General features: G+C 52.3%; 1 protein-coding gene across 2 annotated transcripts; it reads left to right on the top strand.

Moving 5' to 3' along the window:
- Nucleotides 1-27,565, top strand: PAPSS2 (3'-phosphoadenosine 5'-phosphosulfate synthase 2). 2 transcript variants are annotated; one of them, XM_040071789.1, is made up of 12 exons: nt 1-101; nt 13,878-13,983; nt 15,387-15,622; nt 16,329-16,467; nt 16,732-16,850; nt 16,968-17,081; nt 17,708-17,819; nt 20,951-21,156; nt 22,440-22,575; nt 23,473-23,741; nt 24,793-25,022; nt 25,646-27,565. In XM_040071789.1, exons 1-12 carry the CDS (start codon nt 81-83, stop codon nt 25,785-25,787), a joined length of 1,830 nt encoding a protein of 609 aa, XP_039927723.1. In that variant the 5' UTR covers nt 1-80; the 3' UTR covers nt 25,788-27,565. The 2 variants fall into 2 exon arrangements, with proteins under 2 accessions (XP_039927723.1, XP_039927721.1); XM_040071787.2 differs by lacking the exons at nt 24,793-25,022; nt 25,646-27,565 and having other exon boundaries at nt 23,473-24,757.

The following is a 27,565-nucleotide window of genomic DNA, read 5'->3' as shown; positions in this document are numbered from 1 at the left end:
GAGAGGGGCCGGCCCAGGGCCGCGCTACGTGTCCCGCAGCCCTTATAGCCCCGGCCCGCCGGGCCCGCCGCGGCAGCACCATGTCGAGCCACGAGCACACGGTAGGGACGCGCCGGGCAGCGGGGGGCGGGCGGTCCCCGAGGATCCCTCTGCCTCTCCTGCGCTGGGATCCCCGGGCAGCGGCGGCCGGGGCGCTCCGGCACCGCTCGGGAGTTGGCCGGCCCATCCAGCCATCCATCGCTCGGGGCGGCGGGGATGGGCGCGCCGGCCGGGCGGTCCGCGCATCCTTCGCCGGCGTTCGGCCGCATCCCGCACCTGTCCCGCTGTGCCCGCTTCGGGCCCCGAGGATCCCCTCCAGGCGGGGCCGAAGGTCGAGGCAGCGCCTGCCTCGCTCGTGGCTTTTTGGGCTTCCTCTGTCCCGGTCCCAGCCGGGGGAAGGGGTTGGTGAGCCGGTCACCGCCACGCTCTCAGCATCGCTGCACAGCCGGCGCTTCAGAGCGCACACGGCAGAACGAAGCAATCGTAGCCAGGGCGCAGTTCGGTTAGAAATTAAAATTGCAAATCGTAGCCGCAGCCAGACATCGCGTTCCGCTTGCCAGCTGCCCTCCCCTACTCCTTGGATCTGGGGTGGGAGCTCTGGGTCCCTCTGGCTGTGCGTACGTTTTCCAGGTTTTAAATCAGAACCAGAAGAAGTCTTGACGTAAGTCTTTCGGGCTGCTTTTTGCTGGTTGATTTGATTCTTTTTTTAGTTTGCCATAAACTTTTGCGACGGATTTGATGCATTTTGGACACAGTGGTAATTTGTCCGGGGAGGAATGCACCCGAAACCGCACGGAACAAAGCGCTCCTGTGCGCCGGGGTGTTCCTGGAAACGCAAAAACCTATGGTTTAGGGATTATTTCAGGCAGGGGAGGTGCGAGCCGTGAGCTGTGTATGGGAGTTCTGTTTATTGCTGTGACGGGAGAGAGGCATTACTGAACTTCCAGAATAATCCCTCTCCTTTGCCTCCACCCTGGGCTGGAAAAATGACCTTTATAAGCGAGTTTGTGGCTGACCTTTGTGCCGTGCCTGTCAAAACAGATGCTATCAGCCTGACAGCTGTAGGCGGGTTTTTGTGTGCTTATCTGCCAGGTATCTGATGGAGTGAGAAAAGGCGTGATTTCGCTAATTACAAGAGGTTTGGGGAGTGGTGGTGAAACGGTGATGTCCCATTAGTGATCTTCCTGTCCCTTGCCAGGAAGATGTGGTTGCACAGAGTGTAAAGGAAGTTCTCTCTCTCGACTGCCACCTCAGCAGCTTCTCAGTTTCAACCATCTCCAGTTTATATCAAAGGCACGGATAAGGAATTTCACCTTGTTCGTGGTCCTTTGACCTTTTTTTGTGCCCACAGTCGATTTGTCGTGACACCTCTTGTAGCTGCAACAGCCAAAGGTGTTCCATTTTAAAGCAAAGACACAATAATTTATCCTGTTGAGATCCCTATTGGTACAGCAGAAGGATCATCCTTCTGTTGCCCCTTCTCCCAGTAACATGAATCCTTATTACTCCTAAAAATCCTTGTTGCTACTAAAACCTCAGTTTTATCACAGTTTCATGGCGTGGGCGGTGTGCTAATCTTTGTCCCACAGACCAGGTTTTGTGAGGCTGGCTGTTACCAGCTTCATTCACCAGCTGAGGGGATGTCAGAGCTGGGGTTTGCCGGTGATGTCGATCAGCTGTCAGTTTTGGAAAGGCACAGCAGTGCCGGCCATTGTGGGGTGGACCGCTGTGTTGTTTGACAGTGCTCCTCATTTTGAATTGAATAACTAGAAGCCCAGGATTTAAATCCTAAATTCGGCCTGAATGCTCTCTGGAGTTTGAGTCTGGTTTGAGGACGCTTTAATTGCACACCTATTTATTGTATTAATTGGTAATATGGTAACGCGTCAAGAAGAAAATCTTGGTTGTTTGTTTTTTGGTTTTTTTTTTTTTTCCTCTGCATGTGTTGTCCTTAAAAATGAACATGCCTTGCTTGTGTGGGGACCAGAGTCTTGGCGTGCAGGAATCTCTCTTTGGCTGGTTAATATGGAAACACTTTGTGCTCTCTTCGTTTCTGCCCAGGACGCTGCAAGAGGCATGAAGTCCTCTACGTGCCAGGCAGTGCCCTTCCTGTTCCCAGCCCTCACTGACAGAAAGCATTTATTTCTGGCCGGTTTCAGGACTGACTTTTTGGGCAGAAGAACGGTCTGTAATGATGACCTTAAAGCCTCGGCGTCCCTCACACAGGCCTCCTGTGTGCCTCGGCGGCAAGCGCTGCCCTCAGGAGCAGGCACGGCGTGAGGGGAGCGCGGTGCGGGAGCTGGAGCTGTGGGCCTGCCCTTGTTCATTGTGTGGGCTCCTGCACAGCGTGGCTTTCAGGGCTGAGGGCTCCTTGGAGCTCTGTGGAAAGAGCGGCTCGTTCTCCCCACACCTGCGGCGTCGCCGGGATTCGCAGCGCTCGCTCCCCGTGCCCGAGCGGCCTTTCCCTGACGGGCGGGAGGACACAGATGCTGCGCTGTGCTCCGGAGAAGCTGCCACGGAGCGCAGAGGCACGGGCACGGCCCTGCCCTGGCGCTGGAGTGCCTGCGTGGCTGTGTGTCCCCGGCGCTGTGCGGGAAGTGCAGCTCGGCGCGTCTCCAGGGATGGAGGCGCCGGAGTCCCGCCCCCGCCACTGAAGTTTCTCTTCGGGTGCTCTCGCAGGTGCTTAGAGAGAATGAGAGCGCAGTACTGAACCTGTCTTCTTCGGGGGAAGTGTTTTAGCTTTGTCACCAGCCTGGCCTCGCAGCAGCATCTCCAGGAATCCAGCTGGTGTGGCATCCCCGGCTTGCAGCGGGATGTGCTTCCGCGGCCCAGCGAGTCACAGAGCTGTAACTTCTGCTAGCTCACTTGTGTTTGTGCAGGGCTTATGTGCAAATGATGTGGGCTTATTTAAATTTATTTAAAGAGGAGAAACAAACCCACAAGATCAGATGTCAACCCTGAGGAAAGAGCCTTAGTTTCTTTGCCTAAAAACTACTCTCATGCTAACAAAAAATGGAGCTGCAGGGCAGAGTTCAGATGGACTGAGCGATACCCCAGGCGGAGCAGGAATTTATGTACATCTCCATCAATTTAATTGCTAAGCAGCGTGAAAGGAAAAGCTTACTAAAACACCCAAACCGTGCGTTCATCTCCTCTCACACTTACTCTTAACTGTTGCCTTAAACATAAAGAGCAAAACAACCTGAAAGATGTTTATTTTCAAAGCAGTTCTGAGTAGGCCATCGCAGTGACACTGCCTAGGGGACGGGGCAGCAAAGCCCCGATTTCAGGGAATTAATGTGGCTCGCTCTGTGTTGAGTCACTCAAGAAAGTGAGTTTTCTAAAACTCATGTTTTATCCAGTGAGTCACCAGCTGCTTGCTCTTACAGCATGATTTATTCTGTGGAACACGGTGCCCAACTCATTGCACCGTGACATCCAAAGGTGATTGTTTTCCAGCTGCTCATCGCATGCTTGGGATTTCTTGGTTTATTTTCTATTACTTTGATTGCTTTATATCTCTTTTCTTCAAAGACCATGGAAAGGTGAGGTGATTAACTTTTGTTGCTTTGTTAATTAGAACTTTCTCCCCTTTTCTCCCAATTTTTTTCTGAAGCCCTTCGCTATTAGAAAGTTCCCTTTCCAGTCTCTTGCCCCCACCTTGCTGCTCCATTCACTTGGGCTGCTGGTGTGCCAGACCAGTGCTTAATAACCACACTCTGCTCTGTAAAGAACAGGCAGGTTCAACTTGGGGGATTTCAGGAGAGAAAAGCCAGGAAAAATTGCAGGTTCCTAAACATGAATGCCTTCTCCTTTCCATGCTTGAGCCCTCCAGGCGCTGGGGAATTCAATTATCATCTTGGTGTGGTCTGAGCACCTCTGCTGGTGGTGGTGGTCGGAGTGGTGCTGCCATCCAGGGGGGTGGCCAAGGCATCAAAACCCGGCTGTGACTCCTGCAGCTCTGAGTGGGAGCACTTTGAGCCAGCATGTTCCTTCCTGTCCTGCTGCTGGGCTCCGGCATAAATACAGGCTCCAGCCTCCTCTGCTTTCCAGGCTGCACAGATCAAGTCACAGCCAGTCACAAGTCCGTGCCAAAACCCCCTAACACAGGTGTAGGTTTCCATCCGTGCCCCTGCAAGAGCGTTTAGTCAATCAGCAAATGATGCTGAAGACCCCGCGCTACCCAGACACGTGCACTGCAGCTGCAGCTTAGATTTAGGCCACGGGGATTTTGTTTTTCTGGAGGGTCAAGTTTGTCAAGTCAAACACTGGCAAATTTGCCTTTTTTGTTTGTTTGTTTTTATCTGATGTTGGTCCTGGAGGGTGCCTTTAGAAATGAAAAGCCCTTGCCTATCTGAAACCAGGTGTTGTAGATAAACTTACAGTTGTACGTGCCCCCAAAAGATAAGCGACATGCAGGGACCGTGTGAATGGTTAAACCTGTACTTTGGTCACGCTGCTCGCACACTTGGCTTCTCAAAAATCCATTAAGAAAAAGGCTGTGTAATTCAGGTTGCCATCTATGAATTTGCTGTTATCGTGAGCAGGGTGTCACAGCTGAAGGGAGTGAGAAATAGCTCCTTAATGGTTTCACAGCTTAATCATTTCCAAGTGAAAATTTGCACGGAGTGTATCATTAACAAAAGGAGGGATGCAAGAAAGCCCTGGGTGTGCGTCATGCCACGGGACGCTGGGAAGCTGGGATTTGCCTGTGGGGCTGGTAGCTCCTTGCTAGCACTGCCTCCTGTCCGTCAAGGAGTGGTCTTTGCTCCTTTGCTCACAGCTTGGCTCAGTTACAGCTCCATGTGTCAAAAGCTTTGTCTGCTGAGTGGGTGCCAAAATGTGTTTGGAGAGCAGAGCTGGTTTACACAGATTTGATTGGATTTTCTGTTAGCTGCAGCACTTGGTGGGTTGTTGAGACGAGCTTTTTCTGTGCATTGCTGGAAAACAACCGTCTGCACCTACATTTCCAAGACTTTCTGACCTGGAGGTCTTGGGCGCCTCTCTGGCAGAACAAAATGTTTTCTTCAATAGCAAACCGTGTTTCAGCCTCCCATTGTGGTGCAAAAAGCGTGGTTGGGTGGGAGGTCATTTTTCAGCCCAGCCCAGCCCTTCTGATGGGAAGATCATTAGGCTGTGTTGCCAGCGAGCGTGGGAAGAGGGGGGAAAAGTCATTTTAGAGGAGGGGGTTTTTAGAGGGCTTCTGTGGGGGTCTGAGCTGGGCACCTGCCTCTGGGCATGATGAATCCCCCCTGCCACGGCTGGGGCAGCTCACTGCACCTCTGGAAAGCTGAGCTGAGACCCTGGGGATAGATGTGAGGGGTGTCGAGCTCCCAGAGGTGCAGCCTGAAGCTGCTCTTCAAACTTATGTCATTTTTATGTCATAAATACTGTGGGAGCTGAAGCCTTCATCTGCTGTTGGTTTTATTCACCACTGTGATGTATAACTGGAGGTGATGCCACCCTCTGAGAGATGCTGGGAGTCTGCATGAACTTTTGAGGGAGAGATTAAAAATAATCTCCAAGGAAAATGTGGAACTGTCCTAGGACCAGCCTTCGAGCAGCGTGGAATGACTAAGGGCTGTGCCTCTGCCTGCTTTAGGGAGGGGTGGGGGAAATGCTGAGCAGCCACTCGTTCAGGAAGAGTCCAACATCCGTGGTGCTGACTTAAGCCAGGGTCTAGGTAACCCTGTGAGCACTCACACATTAAATCCCATCTTGCAGTGTGTAGGGCTCAGATGCACGGGGAGATGGGGTGGGGAAACTTCATCCTCCTGAAGTGCTCCACTTGGACTTGAATCCTGCAGCTGGATTTGCAGAGGGGCGCATTCAGGGGTACATTCCTGTCTTCATCCAGCAGGAATTCCGAGGAGACTGAGGAGGTGCTGAGTGAGGGGAAGATCTGGCCCTGCCTGTCATTCCCAACAGCAGCCAAGATGAGAGTCAGGAAAGAGTTTATGGCTGGGACACCAGGGCATTGTCCCCCGCTTTGTGCTGTTTTACGACCTGAGATACCAGAGGCTGTGCCTTTCCTCCTGATAGTCCTTGATGATCTTTCCTTCCATGAATTCATTGTAATGATTTTTTCCAGCCTAGTGAACTTCTGGCCCGCCAGGCAAAGTTCCCCCATTTAACCATGTCCTGTGTGGTGCATCTAGCCAAGCTTCCCTGCGCTCCTTCCTGCTGCTGCTTTTGCACTTTGAAAACCCTACAAAAGGTGCTGAGGTGGAGAGAGGTGTCCCGTGGCCTGCTGGTGACCACTGGCCACTGCAAAGTCAGGCACTTGGGGTGCAAGATGCCGGGTTCACGGCTGAACCTGCAGCAGGGACAGGCACCGTGTGGCCACGGCACTGAGAGCCCACCAGCCTGGGCTGGAGTCCAGCTTTTCCTTTTCATCAGGCTGCCACCAGGTCCTGCAGAGAAGCCTCACAGAAGAATGAGTTCTTTTACAGAATCACAGAATCTCTGAGGCTGGAAAATCCCTCCCAGCCCATGGAGTCCCAGCTGTGCCTGATGCCCGCCTTGTCCCCAGCCCAGAGCACTCAGTGCCACCTCCAGCCCTTCCTCGGACACCTCCAGCCATGGGCACTGCAAACCTCCCTGGGCAGCCCCTGCCAAGGCCTGAGCACCCTTTCCATGGAGAAATTCCTGCCCATGTCCAACCTGAGCCTCCCCTGGCCCAGCCTGAGGCCGTTTCCCCTTGTCCTGTCCCTGTTCCCTGGCAGCAGAGCCCGACCCCCACGGCTGTCCCCTCCTGTCAGGGAGTTGTGCAGAGCCACAAGGTTCCCCCTGAGCCTCCTTTTCTCCAGGCTCAGCCCCTTTCCCAGCTCCCTCAGCCGCTCCTGGGGCTCCAGCCCCTTCCCCATCTCCATTCCCTGCCCTGGGCTCAGAAATAGATATATTTTAAAACCTGATGAAGCTGCTTGAAACACAGATCCTCTGTAGCTCCTGCTGCTTATGAAACCACTGAAGCTTCTCTAAAGACAGAGGGTTTCTTTCCTCGGAGGGATATGCTGGGCATGGTAAAAGGAGGTATCTTATCCCCAGATCATTGAGACCTGTTCTCAGGTTTAGGGTGTCTGTCCTGCCATGGCAAGAGGTGGGGCATGTACAGTGCCATATTTACCACGGAGAACCACAACCCACTAATTAAATTCCTGGATCTCATGTTCAGGAGGGGAAAAAAAGAAATTATTTACATGTGGGATACAATTCCTACTTGGAAATCTTTTTGATACTGGAGTTAATGTGTAGTCAGAATCTGTACCTTTGCCCTCTTTTCCTCTTGTCCCTGCAATCTGAGGGGCTGATACTCAGTTTCCCATTTCTGTAACCGGATCTTTTTCTCCAGGAGAAGATAGAGAAGCAGGGCCCTATGTTCTGGGTGGTTTTCCTGGCAGGCAGCAAACGGAGGCAGTTCTTCTGCAATGTCAAGCCCATTGTTTGCAAAAGGAGCAGGGGGCCAGCTGCTCAGGCGGGTTCATCTGGGGGAGATCATTTAGCAGAACCGCTCTGAATATTAAACGTTGGGCAACCACGGAGGGGCTTTGTGTTTAAATTGTTATTTTTGTCAGTGCCTGAAAAAATGCTTTGTTTGTTAAATATTTGTTGCCCCTGCAGCTGTCCCTTGAGAATTCAGGAATGAAGATGGGGGAGGGGGCGGGGGGGATTGTTTTTATAACATCTGTCCCGGCCTTACAAGTTTATCCCAAAAATGTAGGAGCACAGAATGAGTCACTAGCTTTTCTGCATCGAGGAAATTAGAGTAGTGACATCATCTCATTCCGAGATAAGGAAACGCCTGAGCTGGGAGCCTTCAGAGAGGCAGATTTCGGTACCCTACTGCTGATTTGGACTCACAGTGTAGAAATCAGCATCTGATTTGTGAAATTACTGCAACATGAGCCTGATTTTGTTGTTTTTCTTCTCTTTTTTTGTGTGCCAGTGTTGTCTGAAATTTGATTGTGACAACCCAAGGCAAGCGAATTTATGCCAAGAGAAAAATATTTGAGCTGCCATCAGCAAATAAGGCCCTGCTAAGAGCTCAGAAATTCTTGTGGCTTAAGAAAACACGGCTTCAGCTTACCAGCAGCTTGAAAATCTTGGTGTTAGTGGGGTTTGGCATCTCTAGCTGTCTGTCTCCAGGCTGAAAGGCTGCTTGTTTCTGGGCACTGGGATGGCTCTGCTGCTCTCCTTAAGGTTTTCTGTGTTACGTTCCTGGCAGGGTCCCGGGGGCGGTGCCAAGAGGAACAGGCAGCGAGTGCCAAGGAGAGCCTGAGTCTGCTGGGCTTCATTCAGAGCATGGACAGGAGAAAGGGGTCCCAGTCCAGCATCCTGCCCGGGACAGGGAATGCTGGCAGCCCCTCAGGCTCGGCAGGGCTTTGGTGACACGGCACTGTCACTGCTCAGCTCAGGCTGGAGAGAAAACACAACAGGATTCCTGCTCAGCTCCAGGTGCTGGGAGAGGAGACTCACCCCATGGGCAGGGAACAGCGGGACACCAGCATGGGAGCAGCAAGGTGGTGGCACCGTGGGGACACCAGGAAGGTGGTGGCACAGCAGGGACGTCAGAGAGGTGGTGGCACTGTGGGGACGGCAGCATGGGAGCAGGAAGGTGATGGCACAGCAGGGACATCAGCAGGAGAACAGGAAGGTGGGCAGTACAGAAGATGCTTGCAAGGTCCCACTTCCCCATCTGGGCCTGCATCCTGAGGGGTTGAACAGGCAAAATTTCCAGGGTAACTCCACCTTGCTGGGGTTTTCCCTTGGGAAAGAGTGGGGCTGGGTTTTGAAGTATTTTCTGCCTTACTGCAGTAAATGAATACTTGGGGAAAGTCCGTAGGTTTTGGGTTACAAGAGCTAAGCTAGGATGGAAGAGATGCCAAGGCTTCTCCATTGTTTTTCAATATGATGGTAATCAAATCTTTGCTTCCACAGACAAAACCCCCCTTTTTCCTCTCTTCCTCCTTTTCTTTGGAGTATCAGTTTTGCTCTTCTCCAGCAAATGATTCGTTCACAGGATTTGTTCCCCCCTTGGTTGTTCCTGGATACAGTATCACTCTTTTGCCAGAGCAGCCCTCCTAGAAGACAATAATTTTTTAAGGAAAATTTTTGATAAATGTAATTTTTATACATCAAATGCAACTGGTAGGAACTATTATATATCTATATATATCTATATATATAGATTTATTTTTTTTTTCCCCAGTAGCTGGCAGGAGTTGGGAGGGGCTTTTTTAATGACAGGCTAGCTCACTCTCCTGAGGCTTAGGGGAAGTGGGAAGTGTTTGACTTCAAACTCAGAATCACAGAATCTCCTGGGTTGGAAGGGACCCACGAGGATCATCAAGTCCAATTCCTGACCCTGCACAGGACACCCCAATAATCCCTCCTTGTGCTTGATCCCGCTGCTTGCCTGTGCAAGTGAAGGCTTGCCTGATCATTCTATCGTTTTAAAAGCCCATTCTACCATTTGCAAATAGGATCAGCTGAAAACACTTTGAAAGCCTCTATTTCTATTTCGATCTAATTTTTCCTTCCTGGAGACATGTCCAGGCTGCGGTACCAAAATAGGGTGTGTGTGAAACGCTCGACTGGAAAAAAAATGAATCATATTCCTGGTGCTGCGAGCTTGCCCTATAAATAAAAAGGCAGCTGGGGGAGTCCTGACCCTGCCCTGGCTGTTGGGTCAGGGTTTCCCCGGGGCCCTGAGCGCTGCCAGCTGGATGCTGGTCCCGGTGCTGAGTGAGCCGGACGTGTGAGTAACGTGCCCTCCGCAGCGCGGTGCTCCACAGCCTCGGCGTGATCCGTGTTCTCGGGAGCCAGGCCCTCTCCAGAGCGGGATGCTGCTGCAGCCTGCCGTGAGCTGCGGCTCCTGGACAGCTTCCAGCTCCGTGCCTGTGCCAGCTGCAGCAGGCAGGGGTGAATCCAGGGCACCGTGAGGACACGGGCTTGGGGCTGATGGGCCACCGCGATGGCCAGCACGGCTTTTTGGTGCCTCATCTTCTGCAGCATCACAGAGCTCTGCCTGCTCTGGGTGGCTGAGCAAGGGTTGGCCTGAGGGTGTTGTGCGCACTCAGGGGATCTCTGGAATGTCCTGCTCAGCTCCCATGTGTCCTTCGTTTCCACCCCTCAGCCGTGGAACGTGGGTGGCACTTGCAGTTGGTTCTCGCCATGCTCCTGCTCGTGATGCAGCCATGGAGGTGCTGCGTGAAGAACTGGAGTTGTGGAGGCGGGAGGAGGTGCTGCCCTAAGGACCAGAGTTTATACTTGAATTCCTAGTGGGAGATGGCAAAACATCCATGCAATTTGTTGGGACAACCCTAAACCCAAAAGGGCAACAGAAGAGCTGGGATGGGGTTCTGCTGAGGGGCCGCTGAGGGAGCTGGGAAAGGGGCTCAGCCTGGAGAAAAGGAGGCTCAGGGGGAACCTTGTGGCTCTGCACAACTCCCTGACAGGAGGGGACAGCCAGGGGGGGTCGGGCTCTGCTGCCAGGGAACAGGGACAGGATGAGAGAAAATAGCCTCAAGTTGCACCACTGGAGGCTTAGATTGGATATTAGGAAACTTGTTTCATGGAAGGGGTTGTAGAACATTGGAATGGGCTGCTCAGGGAAGTGGTGAAATCACCATCCTTGGAAAATCAAAAAACCCATATCAAAAAACATGTGGATATGGCCCTTGAGGACGTGGTTAGTGGTGAACACGGTGATGGTGCTGGGTTCATGGTTGGACTTGATGATCTTAAAGGTCTTTTCCAGCCTTACCAGTTCTATAAGTCTATGATTATAAATGTTTCTTCTCTGGTGCGTTTTCTATTAAACATGCAGTGGTTCTGCTCCCAAGAAACATCAGTGGTGTCTGGGAGAGGCCCCACAGACCTCGTGCTTTTAACTGTCAGATGAGAAGAGAAGATGCTCCCTGATAAGATCTCCTTGAGTAGTCACGCATAATTTATGTGGGCAAGCACAGCTACTCCCTTCCAGGGCCAATTACTTCAGGAGGAGCTGAGGTCACTTTTTTGGATGCTGCGAATTGAGCAATGGTGGCTCTCAGAGCAGAGCACACTGACGGTTCCTGATTTCCAGTAAGACTTTCCTATCTCAGAGGCCATGTCTCTTTATTCAGGAGGATCACTCAGGAAAAACTTCCTGCCTCTGGCTGCAGCCTGCTTTCACGCAGCAGGGCAGCACCTTGTCCCACCAGGGTGGTTGATGGAAAGCTTCTTCCCATTGGAAAATAAGCCAAGAGACCCTTGACAGGCAGCTCAGACAAGCCTGATCCTAAAGACAGCCAAGGTCTTGGTGTGTCCCTGTTTGCCAGCCTTATGGAAGGGTTCAGTAGGAGGGGAGACCAAAAGCAGAGTTAGGATTTGGTTTCTTGCTCTGCTGTGGCCTCAGACCGAGGTTTGGAGAGATGTGTTTGTTTTTCTCTCATTTCCTGGATGAGGTAAGGCAGGGTGGGCTGAGCACTGAGCTCATCCAGACAGGGCCAAACAGCAGATTTCCAAGGAATGGGGGGAGCGTGGCAGTGTCGTCTCTGACTGTGTCTGGCAGGGGTTGCACGGCCCTTCTTTGGAGATGCTGCTGGGACATTTATTGCCTTGTTTGGAGCCTTGTTTGGGGCTGGATTATAAGTCAGAGGTTCCTCTCCCAAACCTCATTTCCTTGCCCCAGACTATTCCAAGACATGCTTACCAGTGTCCTAAATTGTCCCTGCTTTAGGGCCCAACACCCAGGTGTCAGTGTTGTGCTGATGATTGGATTATCTACTTAAATATGTATGATTTGCAGCGACAGGGTTAAAACCCTGAGAACCAAATCGGTAGGACAGCCCAGCATCTGATCCATCCACTGCAGCTCTCTGCCTGCCAACCATCTTGCAGGATATGCTCTTCCGAGGCAAAATCTCTCCAGGGTTTGCTCTCAGACCATTAATGACGAGTTTTCCTGGTGCCTTCATTCCCCTCCACCACACTTCAGCTCTGGCTTCCCAAATCATTCCTAGCTGGTGGATGATGGGGTGGGAAGTTGGTCATTCCCACTGAAGAGCCAATTCCCAGCTAAGCAAGCTCCCAGCTCAGCCATCCAATTGCTCAGGGTTGGGAAGGGTTTCCTGAGAAGTTTATGAACAGAGCAGAAAAATCTGAGGGATTTGGTACCATCTGGAGCTCCCAGCAGGTGGGAGAGGTGTGACAGTGTTGCTGAATTGCAAAAATGCCCTCAGTGGTGCTTTCCCAAGCTCCCAAAGGTGCCAGTGTGCAAAATAACAGCTCTGAGATGCTCACACAGCGCAGATTTATGGCGCAGCAACCTGTACTTAGAACAATCTCCTTACATCAGCCATGTAGGAATGTGCCAGATCCTGCATCTTCCCGAGGCACGGATGTTCTCATGGCTCATCTCCTGCAGGACACAGCCAAACTCCTGGGGATGGGACAAAATTAATCCATGTTGGTGCTGTCTTGCCTTTGCGAGCTCAAAATGTCCAAACTTTTGACAACCTCCTGCAAAAAAAAACCCCAACAACAACAAAAAATGAAAACAAAAAGCAACAAAACAGAACAAACCACAGAAACCGAATCTTGAGCTATTTATCTTTTATTCTCTGAGTCACAGGATGTGTAGCATTCACTCACTTCTTCAGGGGCAGGTCTAGAGATGTTCTGGGTTTTTTATAGAAGCACAGACCGGTTCGTGTTGGAAAGGACCTGAAAGTCCATCCAGTCCCACCCCTGCCATGGGCAGGGACACCTTCCACTATCCCAGGGTGCTCCAAGTCCTGTCCAGCCTGGCCTTGGACACTGCCAGGGATCCAGGGGCAGCCACAGCTGCTCTGGGCTCCACTCCCCAGCCTCACAGGGAAGGATTTCTTCTGTATAACTAACTTAAATTTCCCCTCTTTCAGTCTGAACTCATTCCCCTTGTCCTGTCACTCTGATGAACAGTCCCTTTCCAGCTTCCCCGCAGGCTCCCTCAAATACTGGAAAGTTCTGTGCAACCTTCTCTTCTCTCTCTCTAGTTATGTATCCAGGATATATTTATATCCTTGTTCCCTCTGTGTTCTTTCCCTTGCGTGCCTCAGTTGGGAACACCATCCTCACAATTAACAAGGTCTTGTGGATACTTCGTGCGGGACATTCCTTGTGGAGGTGCTGTTGCTGGAGCTGCAGGGCACAGCCAGGCTGTTTCACCTGCAGCCCTGCAGAGACTCTGGGGTCAGCAACGTTAGGAAGCCCCAGAATTAGGAAGCCCCAGAATTCATGCCTCTGGCTCAGCGTTGTGCTGGTGCCTCGTTTGGTCGGGAATGCACACGGACACCCCTGGGGTTGTTTCCTCTGCCTCCCATCCCATCGCGTGCCCGGCTCGGTGCTGCTCCTGCCCCGGCCGCAGTTCTCGTGTTACACAGCCGGTAAATTAGCACCCGAAGTCGCTCTTGTTTTGCAAGCCTGGTTAAAATAATGGGTGAGCCTGTCTGTGTTTGAAACTGTCGAGAAGGCGGGGAGGGTGTCTCTGCCCAGACTCTGTCCTGCCTGCCGCAGGGGGATCAGTCACCTGGCAGTGCTCCTGCAGCAAAGCCAGGCACCTTCTCCTTTCTCCCTGCTGGCATGAGGGCATCACCACCAGAAACACCCCGGGCAGAGGCAGAGAGCCTCCAAAAAATGAGTCTGTGCTGCTGAGACAGAAATCCAACTCACACCAGAGCACCAGAGCTCACCGTGCTGCTCATTAATGAATTTGCATTTCTCTCCCATCTGTTTTTTTTCCAGCAGAGATTTCCTTTTGCGCCGAGGGCAGCAAAAGGGTAACAGGAGTGCTTTGTTCTGCTCTGTTTTCTCAGGGATCCACCAACGTGGTTTACCAAGCCCATCATGTCAGCAGGAGTAAGAGAGGACAAGTTGTCGGCACCAGGGGAGGATTCCGAGGCTGCACGGTTTGGCTCACAGGTATTTTTGTCTGGGTGTGAAAGCGTGGCCTCACCTGTGAAACTCCATGAGTATGGCTGGCAGGTGGGGATTTGGGATCTGCACGAAACGTCAGCGTTCCCTGCAAGCCGGGAATTGCAAAACATCCGCATGTGGGAAACGCAGACACGCGGTGCTGGCGCAGCAAGATGTTCTCCCTGGCAGCTGCTGCCCATAACTAATGTTTTTATGGATTTCCCAGCTGCTATCAGGCTCCTTTGAACATGTCAGAGGCCCTCGGGATAGCACTTGTTGTTCCCAAGAGTGTAGCTGAGGAAGCCTTGGCTCAAATCCAGCCAGTCTTTGGCAGTGGAACGTACCCAGGGTTGTCCAAAAACGCGGATGTTTTCATTCAGGAGCAGTGGGAAGTTTATTGGGACATGTAGGTCTGCTGCGTTTGAGGTAGCACGAGGCAGTCACCTTGTCTGGAGAATAAACATTCCCAGCCACAGTCATGCTGGAAGCAATCCCTTGCATTTGTTTTGTTGCACTTCTCTACTGCCTTGAAGTATAAAGTCATTGTTTGGGGATTAAGGGGTGCCAGAAATGACAGCTGCATTTCTCATTTCTAATATTTAGACAAATCTGTCTTTTGCCAGTTGTCCAGTTGTTCCTTTGCTTGTTAAATATTGGCATTTTCTTTGGCTGCCAGAGGATGTTGAAGGACGTGCTTGGAAGGATTTGTAAAGCCATTCTGATTTGCCTTCCTTGTCACCTTAGCTTGTAGATGCTGGTTTAAAGCACATTTCTGTTCCGTTCTCCTCCTCAATTTTGAAGTGCACAATCTGCTTTTACATAGCTTCTGAAGCCAAAAGCCCTACCCAAGACAATTTCCTTCCTTTTTTGAGTATTACTCAAAAATCTTGTGTCTGAAAGGTTTGAGCTCACCTGGCTGATGGTTATTCTTTGAAATACACACCTAGAGACAGAGGTTATGAGGGGCCTTTCCTGCTGGAGCCTGTCCCACTCCACATAGTTGCAGCAAGAGCCTTTCCTTGGGTTCAGAATGGGACAGCAGTTGGCTCTTGACAGTGGGAGCAGGGGGAGGAAGAGGAAGATGTGGAGACACCTGGAGGAAGCAGCATCCTTTCAAACCTCCCCTACTTCCCGGAACCCACGTGTCCTAGCACGGCGCGGCAAGAGGCACTGCTGGGTTGGACCCCTCCAAAGGTTGGGCTGTAGATGCTTTTCTCATGGCATTAATGCCACCCCTTCAATAATCAGGGTGGAAAAGGGCTCTTTGAAGGATGAACCCAACTTCCTTTAGGAAGGAATGAAGTAGGGAACTTCAGACAGAAGGATTTTGGCTGCCGGTGTCAGAGTTGCTCTCTCGTTTTCACTCTCTTGACCTCAAACCTGACCCCTCACTTTGCTGCTTCCCCTAGGCCTTTCTGGAGCCGGCAAGACGACCATTGGCTTTGCTCTGGAAGAGTACCTGGTGGCTCATGGCATCCCGTGCTACTCCCTGGACGGCGACAACGTCCGGCATGGCTTGAACAAGAACCTGGGCTTCTCGGCGCAGGACCGCGAGGAGAACATCCGGCGCATCGCCGAGGTGGCGCGGCTCTTCGCCGACGCGGGGCTCGTCTGCATCACCAGCTTCATCTCCCCCTTCACAAAGGTAAGTTTTGGAAGATCCCAGAGATCCTGCTCTCTTCTCAGCTTCACCTCAGGTGATGAAGATGATTTAAGGAGAGGGTTTCCTAAATCCACCGCAGAACACCGCCGACACGCAGCCACGCGTGATCAGCGTTTGGAGGGCAGCGACCTCGCTGGATAAATTCAGTGTTGCAAACTGATGGAAAGCTAAGAGAAGTTTAAGATCTCCCTGCTGTTAATTCCTCAGAGGTAGAAAAGAGCCACAGAAGCAGCAGCCTGTCCTAGGGCTGTCACTGCTCTTTTGGAAGAAGATTTGACTGCAATGTTCACTTCCATTGCTGCCGTTATCAGGCCGATGCAAGCAGTTCCTTTTCTCGTAGAATCAAGGAATCACTGAGGTTGGAAAAGACCTCTTAAGATCATCATGTCTGACCATTTCAACATAGGGCAGATAATTATTCACAGCCTAAAGTACTGCTGTCCTGCCTAATGAGAAGATCTTGAGGTTTTGCATGGGAAAAGATGAAAACAGATTGAAGTTGTAGATTTTTACAGCGTTTTTTTTTTTTTTAAGTATCTTTAAAGAAAAGGAGGGAAGTGAGATAAAAAACCCTTATTAGAACTAGTGTACATTTAATAAATTTGTAAGAGAGATTAATTTACTTGTGTCAAAATCCAGGAGGGTTTTTTTGCTGCAATTCAGATTTTTCCTATCTTTCTTCTAACAGGATCGTCGAAACGCACGGAAAATTCATGAGGCAGCTGGACTTCCTTTCTTTGAAATCTTTGTAGATGCTCCTCTAAATATTTGTGAAAGCAGAGATGTGAAGGGCCTGTACAAAAAGGCAAGAGCTGGAGAGATCAAAGGTATGGAGGAGTGAGATCCTATTTTGCTTTTTGCTTTGCAAAGCTTTGGATGCCTTGTCCTGGCAGTGCCACACATAGGGGTGGGCGTCTAAAGGCCCTTTGTAGGGCACAAGAGGATCCTGTACCCTTAGTCTTACTGTCACAAGTGTCACTCATTGTACCCAGCACGGCTGAATGCCCCCTGGTTGTTTGCATAGTGTTCTTGGCTCTAAGGCACTGATTATTCTATTAAATAAATGTAATTTGGGGGTTAATTGTCCGTAGGATTCACGGGGATTGACTCAGAGTATGAGAAACCCGAAGCTCCCGAGCTGGTGCTGAAAACAAACGTTGCATCGGTGTCTGAGTGCATCCAGCAGGTCGTGGAGCTCCTCCAAGCACAGGTGGGTCACTTTGTTGTCACCATCCCTGGCAGCTTTGGAGCCCTGCTTTGGGACACTGCCTTCTTGGTGTGCCCTTAAAAACCAGCGTGTTACAAGTGCTGCCTATCTCTCTTTCAGAACATCGTGCCCCAAGGCTCAGTGAAGGATGTTCTGGAGCTGTTTGTGCCTGAGGATAAACTCAGCAGTGTCCGGGCCGAGGCAGAGAAGCTGCCAGCAGTGGAGATCACTAAGGTAGTGTCACACACGGGTTCTGACACAATTTAGCTGCTCAAAGGGTGGAAGCTTCCAGGAGGCCGTTTCCAGAGGGGCCTGTGTTGCTCTGATGGCCCTGACCTTTTGTGGCATCGGTTTATGGTGAGCTGAGGTGGGATCCTGGTCCGCAGCCATTTCCACCCTGTGCTGCAGGCTGTCAGTCTCCTGGGCTGTGTTCATACAGCCCCACTGGTTCAAACTGCCCGAGGACAGCGTTAGATGGGACATTGGGAGGCCTTGGCGCAGGATGCCCAGAGAAGCTGTGGCTATCCCTGGCAGTGTCCAAAGCCAGGCTGTACTTTGGGGCTTGGAGCAGCCTGGGATAGGGGAAGGTGTCCCTGCCCATGGCAGGGGGTGGAACGAGATGGGCTTTAAGGTCTCTTCCAACCCAGCATTCTGGGATTCTAAGTTGTGCTGTGAAGGTATGTGAGTCTGGCTTGAAAAGCCCCGAGCTACTTCCTCCACGTCTTTCTCCCCCTTTGGGATGTCCTGTATTTGAAGCAAAACAAAATGGAAATGCTGTTTCAGCAGAAGGAAAGGAAAAGCAACCTCTGAGTGTGACAGGAATGTGACAGGAGTGTGACCCCTTTGGGTTTGTTTTGCAGCTGGATCTGCAGTGGGTGCAGGTGCTGAGCGAAGGCTGGGCCACTCCTCTGACAGGATTCATGCGGGAGGCAGAGTACCTGCAAGTGCTGCACTTTGGCACCCTGCTCAACGGTATGGATCCCCTGTGTCCTCCTCTCCTGCCCTGTGGCACGCACCAGGGCTCCTGAAGGTGGCCAAGGTCACCCTGCTGTGGCCACAGCCCTGGCTCACAGCTCTGACATCCCACAGGGCGCTGCTCAAACCCTCCAGGAGTTGCTGTGTGCCTCCTGTCATGCTTGGCTGTACCAGGGTAAATAGAGATGCAAGCCCAAAGCCAGGGAAGCAGGGAGGCTGCCAGGCTGAGCTGGAGGTGGGAGGAGAAGGCAGCTGCTTCTTGGAAACAGGAGCAGAGCCTGCTCTTGCCCCCCACCCCATTTCCCTGCTTCTCCAACATGGTAGTGTGAAGTAAATCTGATTTATCTATGCGTTAGCAGCCTGTTAGAGGTTCTTCATCCCTGGAAGAGGCAAAGAGTGCTCAGGTGATGACCATCCACCACTGAGACTGGGGCACAGCTGTTTCCACCCTGTTTCTCAGCTGTGGATGCTGTTGCCGTGACTTCACCTGCACGTGGGGTGCTAACGTTGGTGTTTGTAGATCTGGCAATGACCTCTGCCTTCAGGGATCTGGGATCTGGCTGAGCAAGTCCCTTTGAGCCTTGCATGCCTTCTAGGGGATTCTGTGGTCCCACAGGGCAGTGAGCTGCTGCTGCTGCTCAGATTTGGGCACCGTGCAGCAGAGGCAAAGCCGAGGACTGCTCACTTGGCGCTGCGGGAGTGTCTGTGTGGGGGCTCTGCTCCCAGACAAGCCATAGCCTTTCACCTCCTGCCCAGTGTGCAAACAGCACTCAGAAGCAGATGTCCCTGTTATCAGAGCCTCCTCTGTGGTCTTTGAGCTGCTGTTGTGCCTGGGGAGGTCGCAGAGTGCTCTGGGATGGCCACGTTGCTCCAGAGCTCCGTACTTTGTGCCGGAGGCTCATCCCAGTGTGTCTGGTTTTGGGGTGCCCCCCCAAACCTGCTGACATCCCTGAGCACATCTCCTCTGAGCTCTGTGGGCAGATGTTCGGGGTTCGTAGAGCTCTGTGTGGAGCAGGGACAAAAGCCAGGAGAGCAGCTCTGCAGGGGGATGAGCTCTCCGGAGCGAGCTCTGCGTAGCGGAGGGCAGCAGCATCAGTGCCTGGAGCACCCTGTCTCCACGGGGGTCTCCAGGCCCTCAGGGTGACATCCGAGTGGGAAAGAGATCCCCAGGTGCTCCAGGACAAGTTTTGGGAGGTGGTGGAGGGTTCCATTTCGTGGTGCTGAGGCACCGCCAAGGAGAGGCTTGAGCCTGCTCTTCCCAGAGCCATCGGCGCAGCCCGTGTGCCCCGGGCTGGCTGATGGTTTGGGCAGCTCCCGTGAATTTTTGGGGGCACTCGTTCAAACTCTGCAGGAAATCCCTCCTGGATGCCCCAGCAGGGGGGTGATGTGCTTTGTGTAGGGCCACCAGGAAGAGGGGTGGATCTGCAGCAATGCACCAGTGACCCATGAGTGTTGGGAGGGGTGACAGTGACAGTGGAGGTGTTGGACCACACTCAGGGTGAGGCTGTGGCAGCACCCTGGAGGACCATGGCCACGCCAGCAGGAGCTTTTAAATGCTTTGAGTCTTTAAATGGTTTCTGTAATGTGCCCCTGAGCGTTAATTATCTTAATTATGTTTGTGTTCTCCCAGGAAAGAAGCGCTTGGTAGCTGGTATGTATGGAACTATTCTCAGGCTCTGCACAAATTACCTCAATTGAGATTCTTTTTGGCTATAATCCTTTGAGATTTACAAAAAAAAAAAAAAAAAAATTAAAAAGTTGAAATTATTATGAAATTATTAAAACCGTGGCTCGTTTATGATCCAGGCGGTTATGACGTGGCCTGCCACACCCCGTGTCCTAGGGACCAGTCTGCACAAAGATCCCAGTTGTGTAATTTTTTAATCACCTACACTGGAGTGATCTTTTGTTACCTCTCCATCCTGCATTTGGAAATGGAGCCCGAAGAGCCTCGCTTTCAGCAGCATTTGTTGGTTTCATAATGAAGCTTTTCTTTTTTCCTGTGCTGGCTTCATTGACTGATCGTTATTAATATGATTTAAATGTATGAAGTTGATATTGATTGGATCCTATGTGAATATAATTATGATTATTCATGAAAATTGATGCCTGGCAGATGAATGATACCCAGTTGTGAATTTAAAGTACATGCAAATATTTTAAAAAAGAAAAATTAAAGTAAAAATCTATATCATAGTCAAAATCTTCAAATTAAGACTCTCAAGGGTCCAAACTGATTTCAGCCAGATCAGAACAAATTGAATCAGTGATTTGTTTGTGACTGGAAACCCATCAAAGGGACCGATTCTCCTGTATTAACATTGGAATATCCAAGGAGAAATGGGAAGACCTCAGTGGCACACTGGGACATTGGGAGAGTTGGGATAAAACCAACGTGATTTCAAGCTATTTAGGGACAACACTGAAATCGGAAACGATGTGTGCACTTACAGACTCACACAGAGAACGGATTAAACATGGGCAGTGCAGAGATGTAAAGGAAGAGTAGCGGTATGGAGGTAGCCAGGAAAAATCCCCAAAAAAGAAATAAAACCCAGATTAAAACTGAGTGTGGTGGAAGAGGCAGCCCAGGAGGGGGTTCTCCAGAGAAGACCAGACAGAGCCATCTCCACAGAAGCAATTCTCCTGAAGGAGAAGGCATTTTCCAAGCCCACTGAAATTCTTCAGTTATCCAGGGTTGCATTTTGCAAGCACATTTGAATGTTTCACCTTCACAAGCAGCTAACGAAGAAGAACCAGGGAAAGGGAGCGTGCAGGATGCTCCAGGTGTCTCAGAGACATCTCAGGCCCTTAGATAAGGAGAACCAGGGAAAGGGAGCTTGCAGGAGATAATGAGATACTCCGGGTGTCTCGGAGCCGTCTCTGGCCTTTAGATAAGGAGCTTTTATATCCCGCTAACATCACTATTCATGAGCGGCAGAGAAGACTGCTGCGATGCCTGATTTTGCACGAAAACCTCTCTCTGGTGCGCTGCCGGGGCCGGTTGAAATGGTTGTCCTGGCAGGAGGGTGTTACACCCTTCCCCTCGCAGGGCTGCGAGCCCGAGCATCCCCGCGGGACGAGCGGCGGCCGGAGCGCGCTCAGCTCCTCTCGCTGTCTCCCTGCAGACGGCGTGGTGAACCTGAGCATCCCGATCGTGCTGCCCGTGTCGGCGGAGGACAAGCAGCGGCTGGAGGGCAGCGAGGCGCTGGCTCTCAGCTTCCAGGGCCGCCGGGTCGCGGTGCTGCGCAGCCCCGAGTTCTTCGCGCACAGGAAAGAGGAGCGCTGCGCCCGCGTCTGGGGCACCGCCTGCCCCCGCCACCCGCACATCCAGGTGCGTCCGGCCCCTCCCTGCCGCGGGAGCCCGGCCCGGGGCTGGGACCTGGCCAGGGGCCGGAGGATTCAACTTGTCCGAGGTTTTGAGGTCCCGTCTGCGTTCCAGCCCAGCTCCTTGCTGGGAAGGAGCCCATCCCGAGCAGGCAGGACCGGGTTTTCTTGGCTCCTCCCTACGGGAAGCCAACGGGGTTGTTACGGTTTTACAGCTCCTCTCTTCCCATTTAGTCCGTGGCAGCACAAGGAGCATCATCCCTCGGAAAGGGAGAGCTCCGGGTCCCACACAGTGACTTGAGCTTTCTGCTTCAAAAGGCTGCAGCTGTGGTAGTTCTTTCCTCTTGCATTTTTATCTTCTTTTGCCAGAGTCGGGATTAAATACTCGAGACAGTGTTTCGTGTTCAGACTCAGATGTTTATTAATTCTTATCTATATTACAGCCTCACAAACCGTGAGTGCTACAGCAGTTCTAGATAACAAAGTAGAAATGGCTCCCACCTCTCTCTCTACGAGGCCTTTTAAGGATAAATTGTCCAACTGAATAATGACACCTAAATTATTTTTACTTTTAACCCAATAACCAGCCACCTGTGGCCCACAATGAGGACTTTTCTCTCCAATTACTAACCACCACCCAGACCCATGAAGAAGAAGGTGAAAAAGAAGGACTCAGCCTATGCCCTAAAACCTCCATCTTGCTTTATATCTATTACTATATTCTAAACCCTTAAACTCTGAGTTTTCCACCCTGTGATATCACACACTTCTGCTCAAACTCCACACCCACAATCCCAGTGCAATCACTCAATTTTGGAAGCCTTCTCCACGGCCTCAGGTCAATGCAGTGTTTGCCTGGGGGTCAGTGCCTGTCAGCACACAAAGTCTGAAATTCTCAGCGACCAGGGTTCCAATACTTTCCCCTTCCTCATTTAATTCATTAGCAGCAGACATGCGCCTTGCAACAGGCTCCTTCCTCCTGCGTGTTCCCAGGAGGAAAGAGCAGAGAGGGAGCTGCAGGAAGGTCTTGTGCCTTGCTGTGGACTGCTGCCTGCCAGAGGAGCCCAGCGCCCAGCTGGGTGGGGACTGGGTGGCTGCTGCCCCACTTGGTGAGGTTTTGCTGCCCGTGACACTCAGTTCACGTGGTCACTGCAATGGCGTTTTCCACCTGCGAGATGGGAAGGTCATCCCTACAGTGGGGTTGAGCCTCGCACTTTTCAAAGGAGACTGGAGGAGGGAGAAAGGGGAGTGTGCTGTCCCCTTTGCACTGAAGGTGTGTGTAATTCCCAGATGGTGATGGAGAGTGGAGACTGGCTGGTTGGTGGAGACCTGCAGGTCCTGGAGAGGATCAAATGGAACGACGGGCTGGACCAGTACCGCCTGACCCCGCTGGCTCTCAAGCAGAAGTTCAGGGAAATGAACGCTGGTGAGTTCCTGGGTTACACCAGTAACAGGGCTCTCCCTGCCCCACCAGGCCTTGGTGTGATCCTTGAGTTGCTCTCAAGCTCCCAGCACTTCCAGTGACTTCTGGATGCTCCCAAAATGGGGCTGTTTGGGGAGGTGGGCAGTAAAAGGGATTCGGGGCACGGCACCAGAAGTGGCACAGGCTCTCCTTGGTTAGGGCAGTGCTTGTGGTGGGCTGTGTCCTCAGTGGGCTGCTCTGAGGGCTGGGAAGTGCTGAGCACGTCCTGCTCACATCCCCTGGCAGGTCAGATCCTCTCTGTACTGATATTCTTGGCCTTCACACCTGGGGCACAGCTCAGGTGTCTCCTCCCAGCTCTCTGTGCCATAGAATCCCAGAACAGTTTGGGTTGGAAGGACCTTGAAGCCCATCCCATTCCACCCCCCGCCATGCGCAGGGACACCTTCCACGTTCCCAGGTTGCTCCAAGCCCCATCCAGTGTGGTCCCAGCAGGTTGGCAAGGGTCAGACACCTACCCTCACTTTGGGGAAAGAGCACTGGCCCTCCTGAAGGTGCCACTGAGCCTGGGGAGGTGACAGACCACTTCAGACATCAGTGAAAGTGTCCAGTGCTGTGCACAGGCTTTGCAGGAGAGCTGATAGGGCTGAAATCAGCCCCAAAGGAAGGGAGTGCAGTGAAAATAACCTTGTCAGGGCGATGCGTGTGTGTGAAACGCTCAGCTGAGGTGCTCAGGGCCTTGCTCGTGTAGGGACAGGACACACACACAGGTCTGTCACAGCTGGGACAGGGCACACAGAGGTCTGTCACGGCTGGGACAGGCCACACAGAGGTCTCTCACAGCTGTGTGGAAGCTCAGAGTGTGGGAATGAGGCCCGTGACCCCCGGACCTTTCCCTTCCAGACGCCGTCTTCGCGTTCCAGCTGCGCAACCCCGTGCACAATGGGCACGCCCTGCTCATGCAGGACACGCGGCGCCAGCTGCTGGAGAGGGGCTACAAGAACCCCGTGCTCCTGCTGCACCCCCTGGGGGGCTGGACCAAGGACGACGATGTCCCTCTGGAGTGGCGCATGAAGCAGCACGCGGCCGTGCTGGAGGAGCAAGTCCTGGACCCCAAGTCCACCATCGTGGCCATCTTCCCCTCTCCCATGCTCTACGCCGGCCCCACGGAGGTAACACAGCCCTTGGCTGCTCAGCAGGGCGAGGCAGGAGGCCTGTCCGTGGGGGCAGCGCTCCCACCCTGCCTGTGCAGCTGTGAAAGTCCCGGGAAGGGGGCTGGAGCCGCGTCCTGGCTCTTGGCTCCCCGCGCCGTTAGCCTGCTGCAGCGGCTTCCCACAGAGCTCGGCTCCATCAGCTCCCCTCCTCTCCTGGGCTGGGGAGAAGGACCAGGAACAGGCTTGGCCTTTTTCTGGCAGGCAGGGACGTTCGTTTGTTTGCCCCCAGGGATTTCCCTTCTGTCCCTAAATCAGCGGGATGAAAGGGGCAGATGCAGAACCTTCCCTTCCGCATGCTGGGGGGCAGCACTTGGGCACACAGAAAATTCAAACTGCCACCTCTGTTTGCCACCAGATCAGACCCAGCCCTGTGGGGTTTTTATCTTCTTTTCTGTTAGAGATGGGATTAAATGCTCAGGAGACGCAGTTCGTGTTCGGACTCAGATGTTTATTAATTCTTATCTGTAGTACAGGCTCACAAGTTGTGAGTTCTAGCTAACAAAGTGAAAAATGGCTCTGTCTCTGACTCTTTCCAAGGTCTTTTAAGCACAAGCTGCCCAATTAAGAAATGACACCTAGATTATTTTTACTTTTAACCCAATAACCAACCACCTGTGGCCCAAAATGAGGATTTTTTTAAGCAATTACCAAACACCATTCAGACCCATGAAGAAGAAGGTGAAAAAGAAGGACTCAGCCTATGCCCTAAATCCTCCATCTTGCTTTATATATATCGCTGTATTCTAAAACCTTAAACTCTGAATTTTCCACCCTGTGATATCACACACTTCTATTCAAACTCCACAGCCACAATCCCAGTGCTGTCACTCAATTTTGTAAGCTGTTCCACGGACTCAGGTCAAATGCAGTGTTTGCCTGGGGGTCAGTTCCTGTCAGCACAGAAAGTCTGAAATTCTCAGCGCCCAGGGTTCCAACAGCGCCCAATTCCCACGGGATCCCCAGGACCTCCCTCTCCCCCGGGCCTCAGTCCCCGTGTCCCTCCCTGCAGGTGCAGTGGCACTGCCGAGCCCGGATGGTGGCGGGGGCCAACTTCTACATCGTGGGGCGCGACCCGGCGGGAATGCCGCACCCCGACACCAAGCAGGACCTGTACGAGCCCACGCACGGCGGGAAGGTGCTGGGCATGGCCCCCGGCCTCACCTCCGTGGAGATCATCCCCTTCAGGGTGGCTGCCTACAACAAGCTCAAAAGAGCCATGGACTTCTACGACCCCAAAAGGTAACGCGGCAGCGGCGGCGTGGTTTCTTCAGAACGCGGGGTTTGCGGGCGCCTCGGGCTCGCGGCTTTCCAGGGAAAGCCATGCTCCTCCCAAGGAGAGGAATGTGGGGAGAACCTGGGAAAGCCACCCGTGTTTTCCTCCAAGAGCTGTTCCCAGGTGCCATGTGAAACGAAAATTGACACCAGGGAGGAAAAGCAGCCAGGCTGGGGGCTGAGAGGCAGTGGAAACGCAGCCTCCTGCAGCTGGGAGGTGTGTGATGCGTGTGTGATGTGTGTGATGCATGTGTGTGATGTGTGTGATGTGTGTGTGATGTGCGATGTGTGTGTGATGTGTGTGTGTGATGTCTGTGATATTTGTGGGGTGTGTGATGTGTGTGTGATGTGTGTGATGTGTGTGATGTGTGTGATGTCTGTGGTGTGTGTGATGTGTGTGATGTGTGTGTGATGTGTGTGTGTGATGTCTGTGATATTTGTGGTGTGTGTGATGTGTGTGTGATGTGTGTGTGTGATGTCTGTGATCTCTGTGGTGTGTGTGATGGGTGCTCCAGCTCCTCTGGGATGAGGAACGCTGGGGGGTGGCTCAGGCCAGCTGTGCTGATGTCACCTCTCTCCGTTTTGCACAGGCACGATGATTTTGACTTCATCTCAGGAACACGCATGAGGAAGCTTGCTCGGGAAGGGGAAAACCCCCCAGACGGCTTCATGGCCCCCAAAGCCTGGAAAGTCCTCACCACGTACTACCAGTCACTGGAAAAAAAGAATTAACTCCTCCTCCTCCCTAGAAATACCTGTATTAAGAGTGAGCAATGATCGATTGATTCCTTGTGACACAGATCACTTGGCATGACCCTGGGATTTTCCTACCTGGGTCAGAGTGATTTTTTACCAATCAGAAATACCTTGAGCCTGATCCTTCTCCCCCTAAAGCTGCTGGGAGTGTCCCCATGGAGCTGGAAGGGATGGGGAGCGGGCCCTTCGCTCCTGGCTGGTGCCAGGATGTGCCAGCAGGATCATTGTGGTGCTGCCAGGGCCACGCAGCAGCTCCCAGTGCAGAGGGGGGGCCTCAGACCAGAATAAATCCTGCCTGTGCCCTGCCTGGAGCAGAAATGAACAAGTGCCTTTCCACATTGTGCCTTAGACAGTTTTTGCTAATTAACTGCACAATCTTTTTAATGCCCTTTTTTAAAAAAGGACTTTTTAAGATCAGCTGTGACCGCCGTCAGTTCCTTGTGGCTGAGCCAATTCTTCACTGCCTCTTTGCATCCTTCCTCCCGCTTGACCTCTTGGGTCAAACAAATCCTGGGCTGAGCATTCCTGTTGCTCCACGTTCAGCTGTCCGTGAGATTGTGCCATGGTGATCCCTGCACTGTCCTGGGAGGCACCACGAAGCCCTGAGATCCCTGAGAAAGCTCTGAGCAGCAAGGAAAAGTCAGGGACGCTGTCACTGTGTTTTCAGGTGTCCTCCCACATGGCAGGATGGGGTCCCCCTCCCCTCTGCCCACTCTCCTCCCATCCCAGAGGCAAATCCAAGGCAAAACAGCAAAGACACAGCGTGAGGTGGGTCTGGAGAAACAGCTGAGAGGAGGCTGAAGCTGCTCCCAGCTCTGGCTGTGGAAAGTTACCCCGGGCTTTATCTCCTTCCCCACCCTCATCCTGACATGGACTTTGCCTGCACCGTGCCTGAGGCTTTTCCGCTGACTCACAGCTCCTGCGGTGGCCTCCAAGAGGACAGAGCAGTGACACAAGAGCGGAGCTTCCCTGGACACTCCCGGGAGCCCCGGGCCGCCTTCCGGGGCCAGGGCTGGTCCCTCCTCGCCTCCCCAGCTGTGAGGCGTCAGCAGAGGAGAGCAACCAAGCGCTTGGTAATGACAGCAACGGCCTCACTCCATGATTTTTGCAACGACCTCACTCCATGATTTTTGCACCTGGCCTTCTTTAGCAGCTGCCCCAGGACCCGTGGGGATGTGTTCCCAACGAAGGGGAACCAGCAATCCTCTCTTCTTGTGATCCAGTTTTAATTCCAGATGGATCCGCGCTCAGCAAAATCAACTTGTGGCGCGGGGTACTGTGAGCTACGGCCTGCTGTGGCCAGGGCACAGTGTCCAAGCCTTTGTCTATAACTGGAAAATATCCTGGCAAAAGGGCCTTTTTGGTTGGTTGTTTTTTTGGTGGGTTTTTTTTTAAAGTATTTGGAGCAAAGCTGTGTTTTACACCAAGGCAAATGCTGCTGCCTCCGTGGGAGCTGACAGTGCACCAGCCTCATCCAGCCAGGCCCTCTGGCAGGAAGCAATATTCCCATTTAGGATTAAAATAATCCAGTGTTGAAACCTGTCCCCCCAGTAAGTCCAGGTGGTCACAGCACAACACAGATGTTAGATCATAATTTTAAACCAGCAGTGTCCTGATTAGCCCTGATTATAACGCATGGACTGGGGGGTTTGTAGTCTATTTATTAAAGACGTGAGACTGGAATTTGTACCTCAACTGATGCATCTCATGATTTAATATATTCTGAACTCGATACTCTACGAAACACTCGCTTT

This window comes from Hirundo rustica, chromosome 8 (assembly GCF_015227805.2).
Source record: "Hirundo rustica isolate bHirRus1 chromosome 8, bHirRus1.pri.v3, whole genome shotgun sequence".
NCBI lineage: Eukaryota > Metazoa > Chordata > Aves > Passeriformes > Hirundinidae > Hirundo > Hirundo rustica.
Note: the sequence above shows the minus strand (reverse complement) of the source record. Positions and strands in the feature narration are given on the sequence as shown.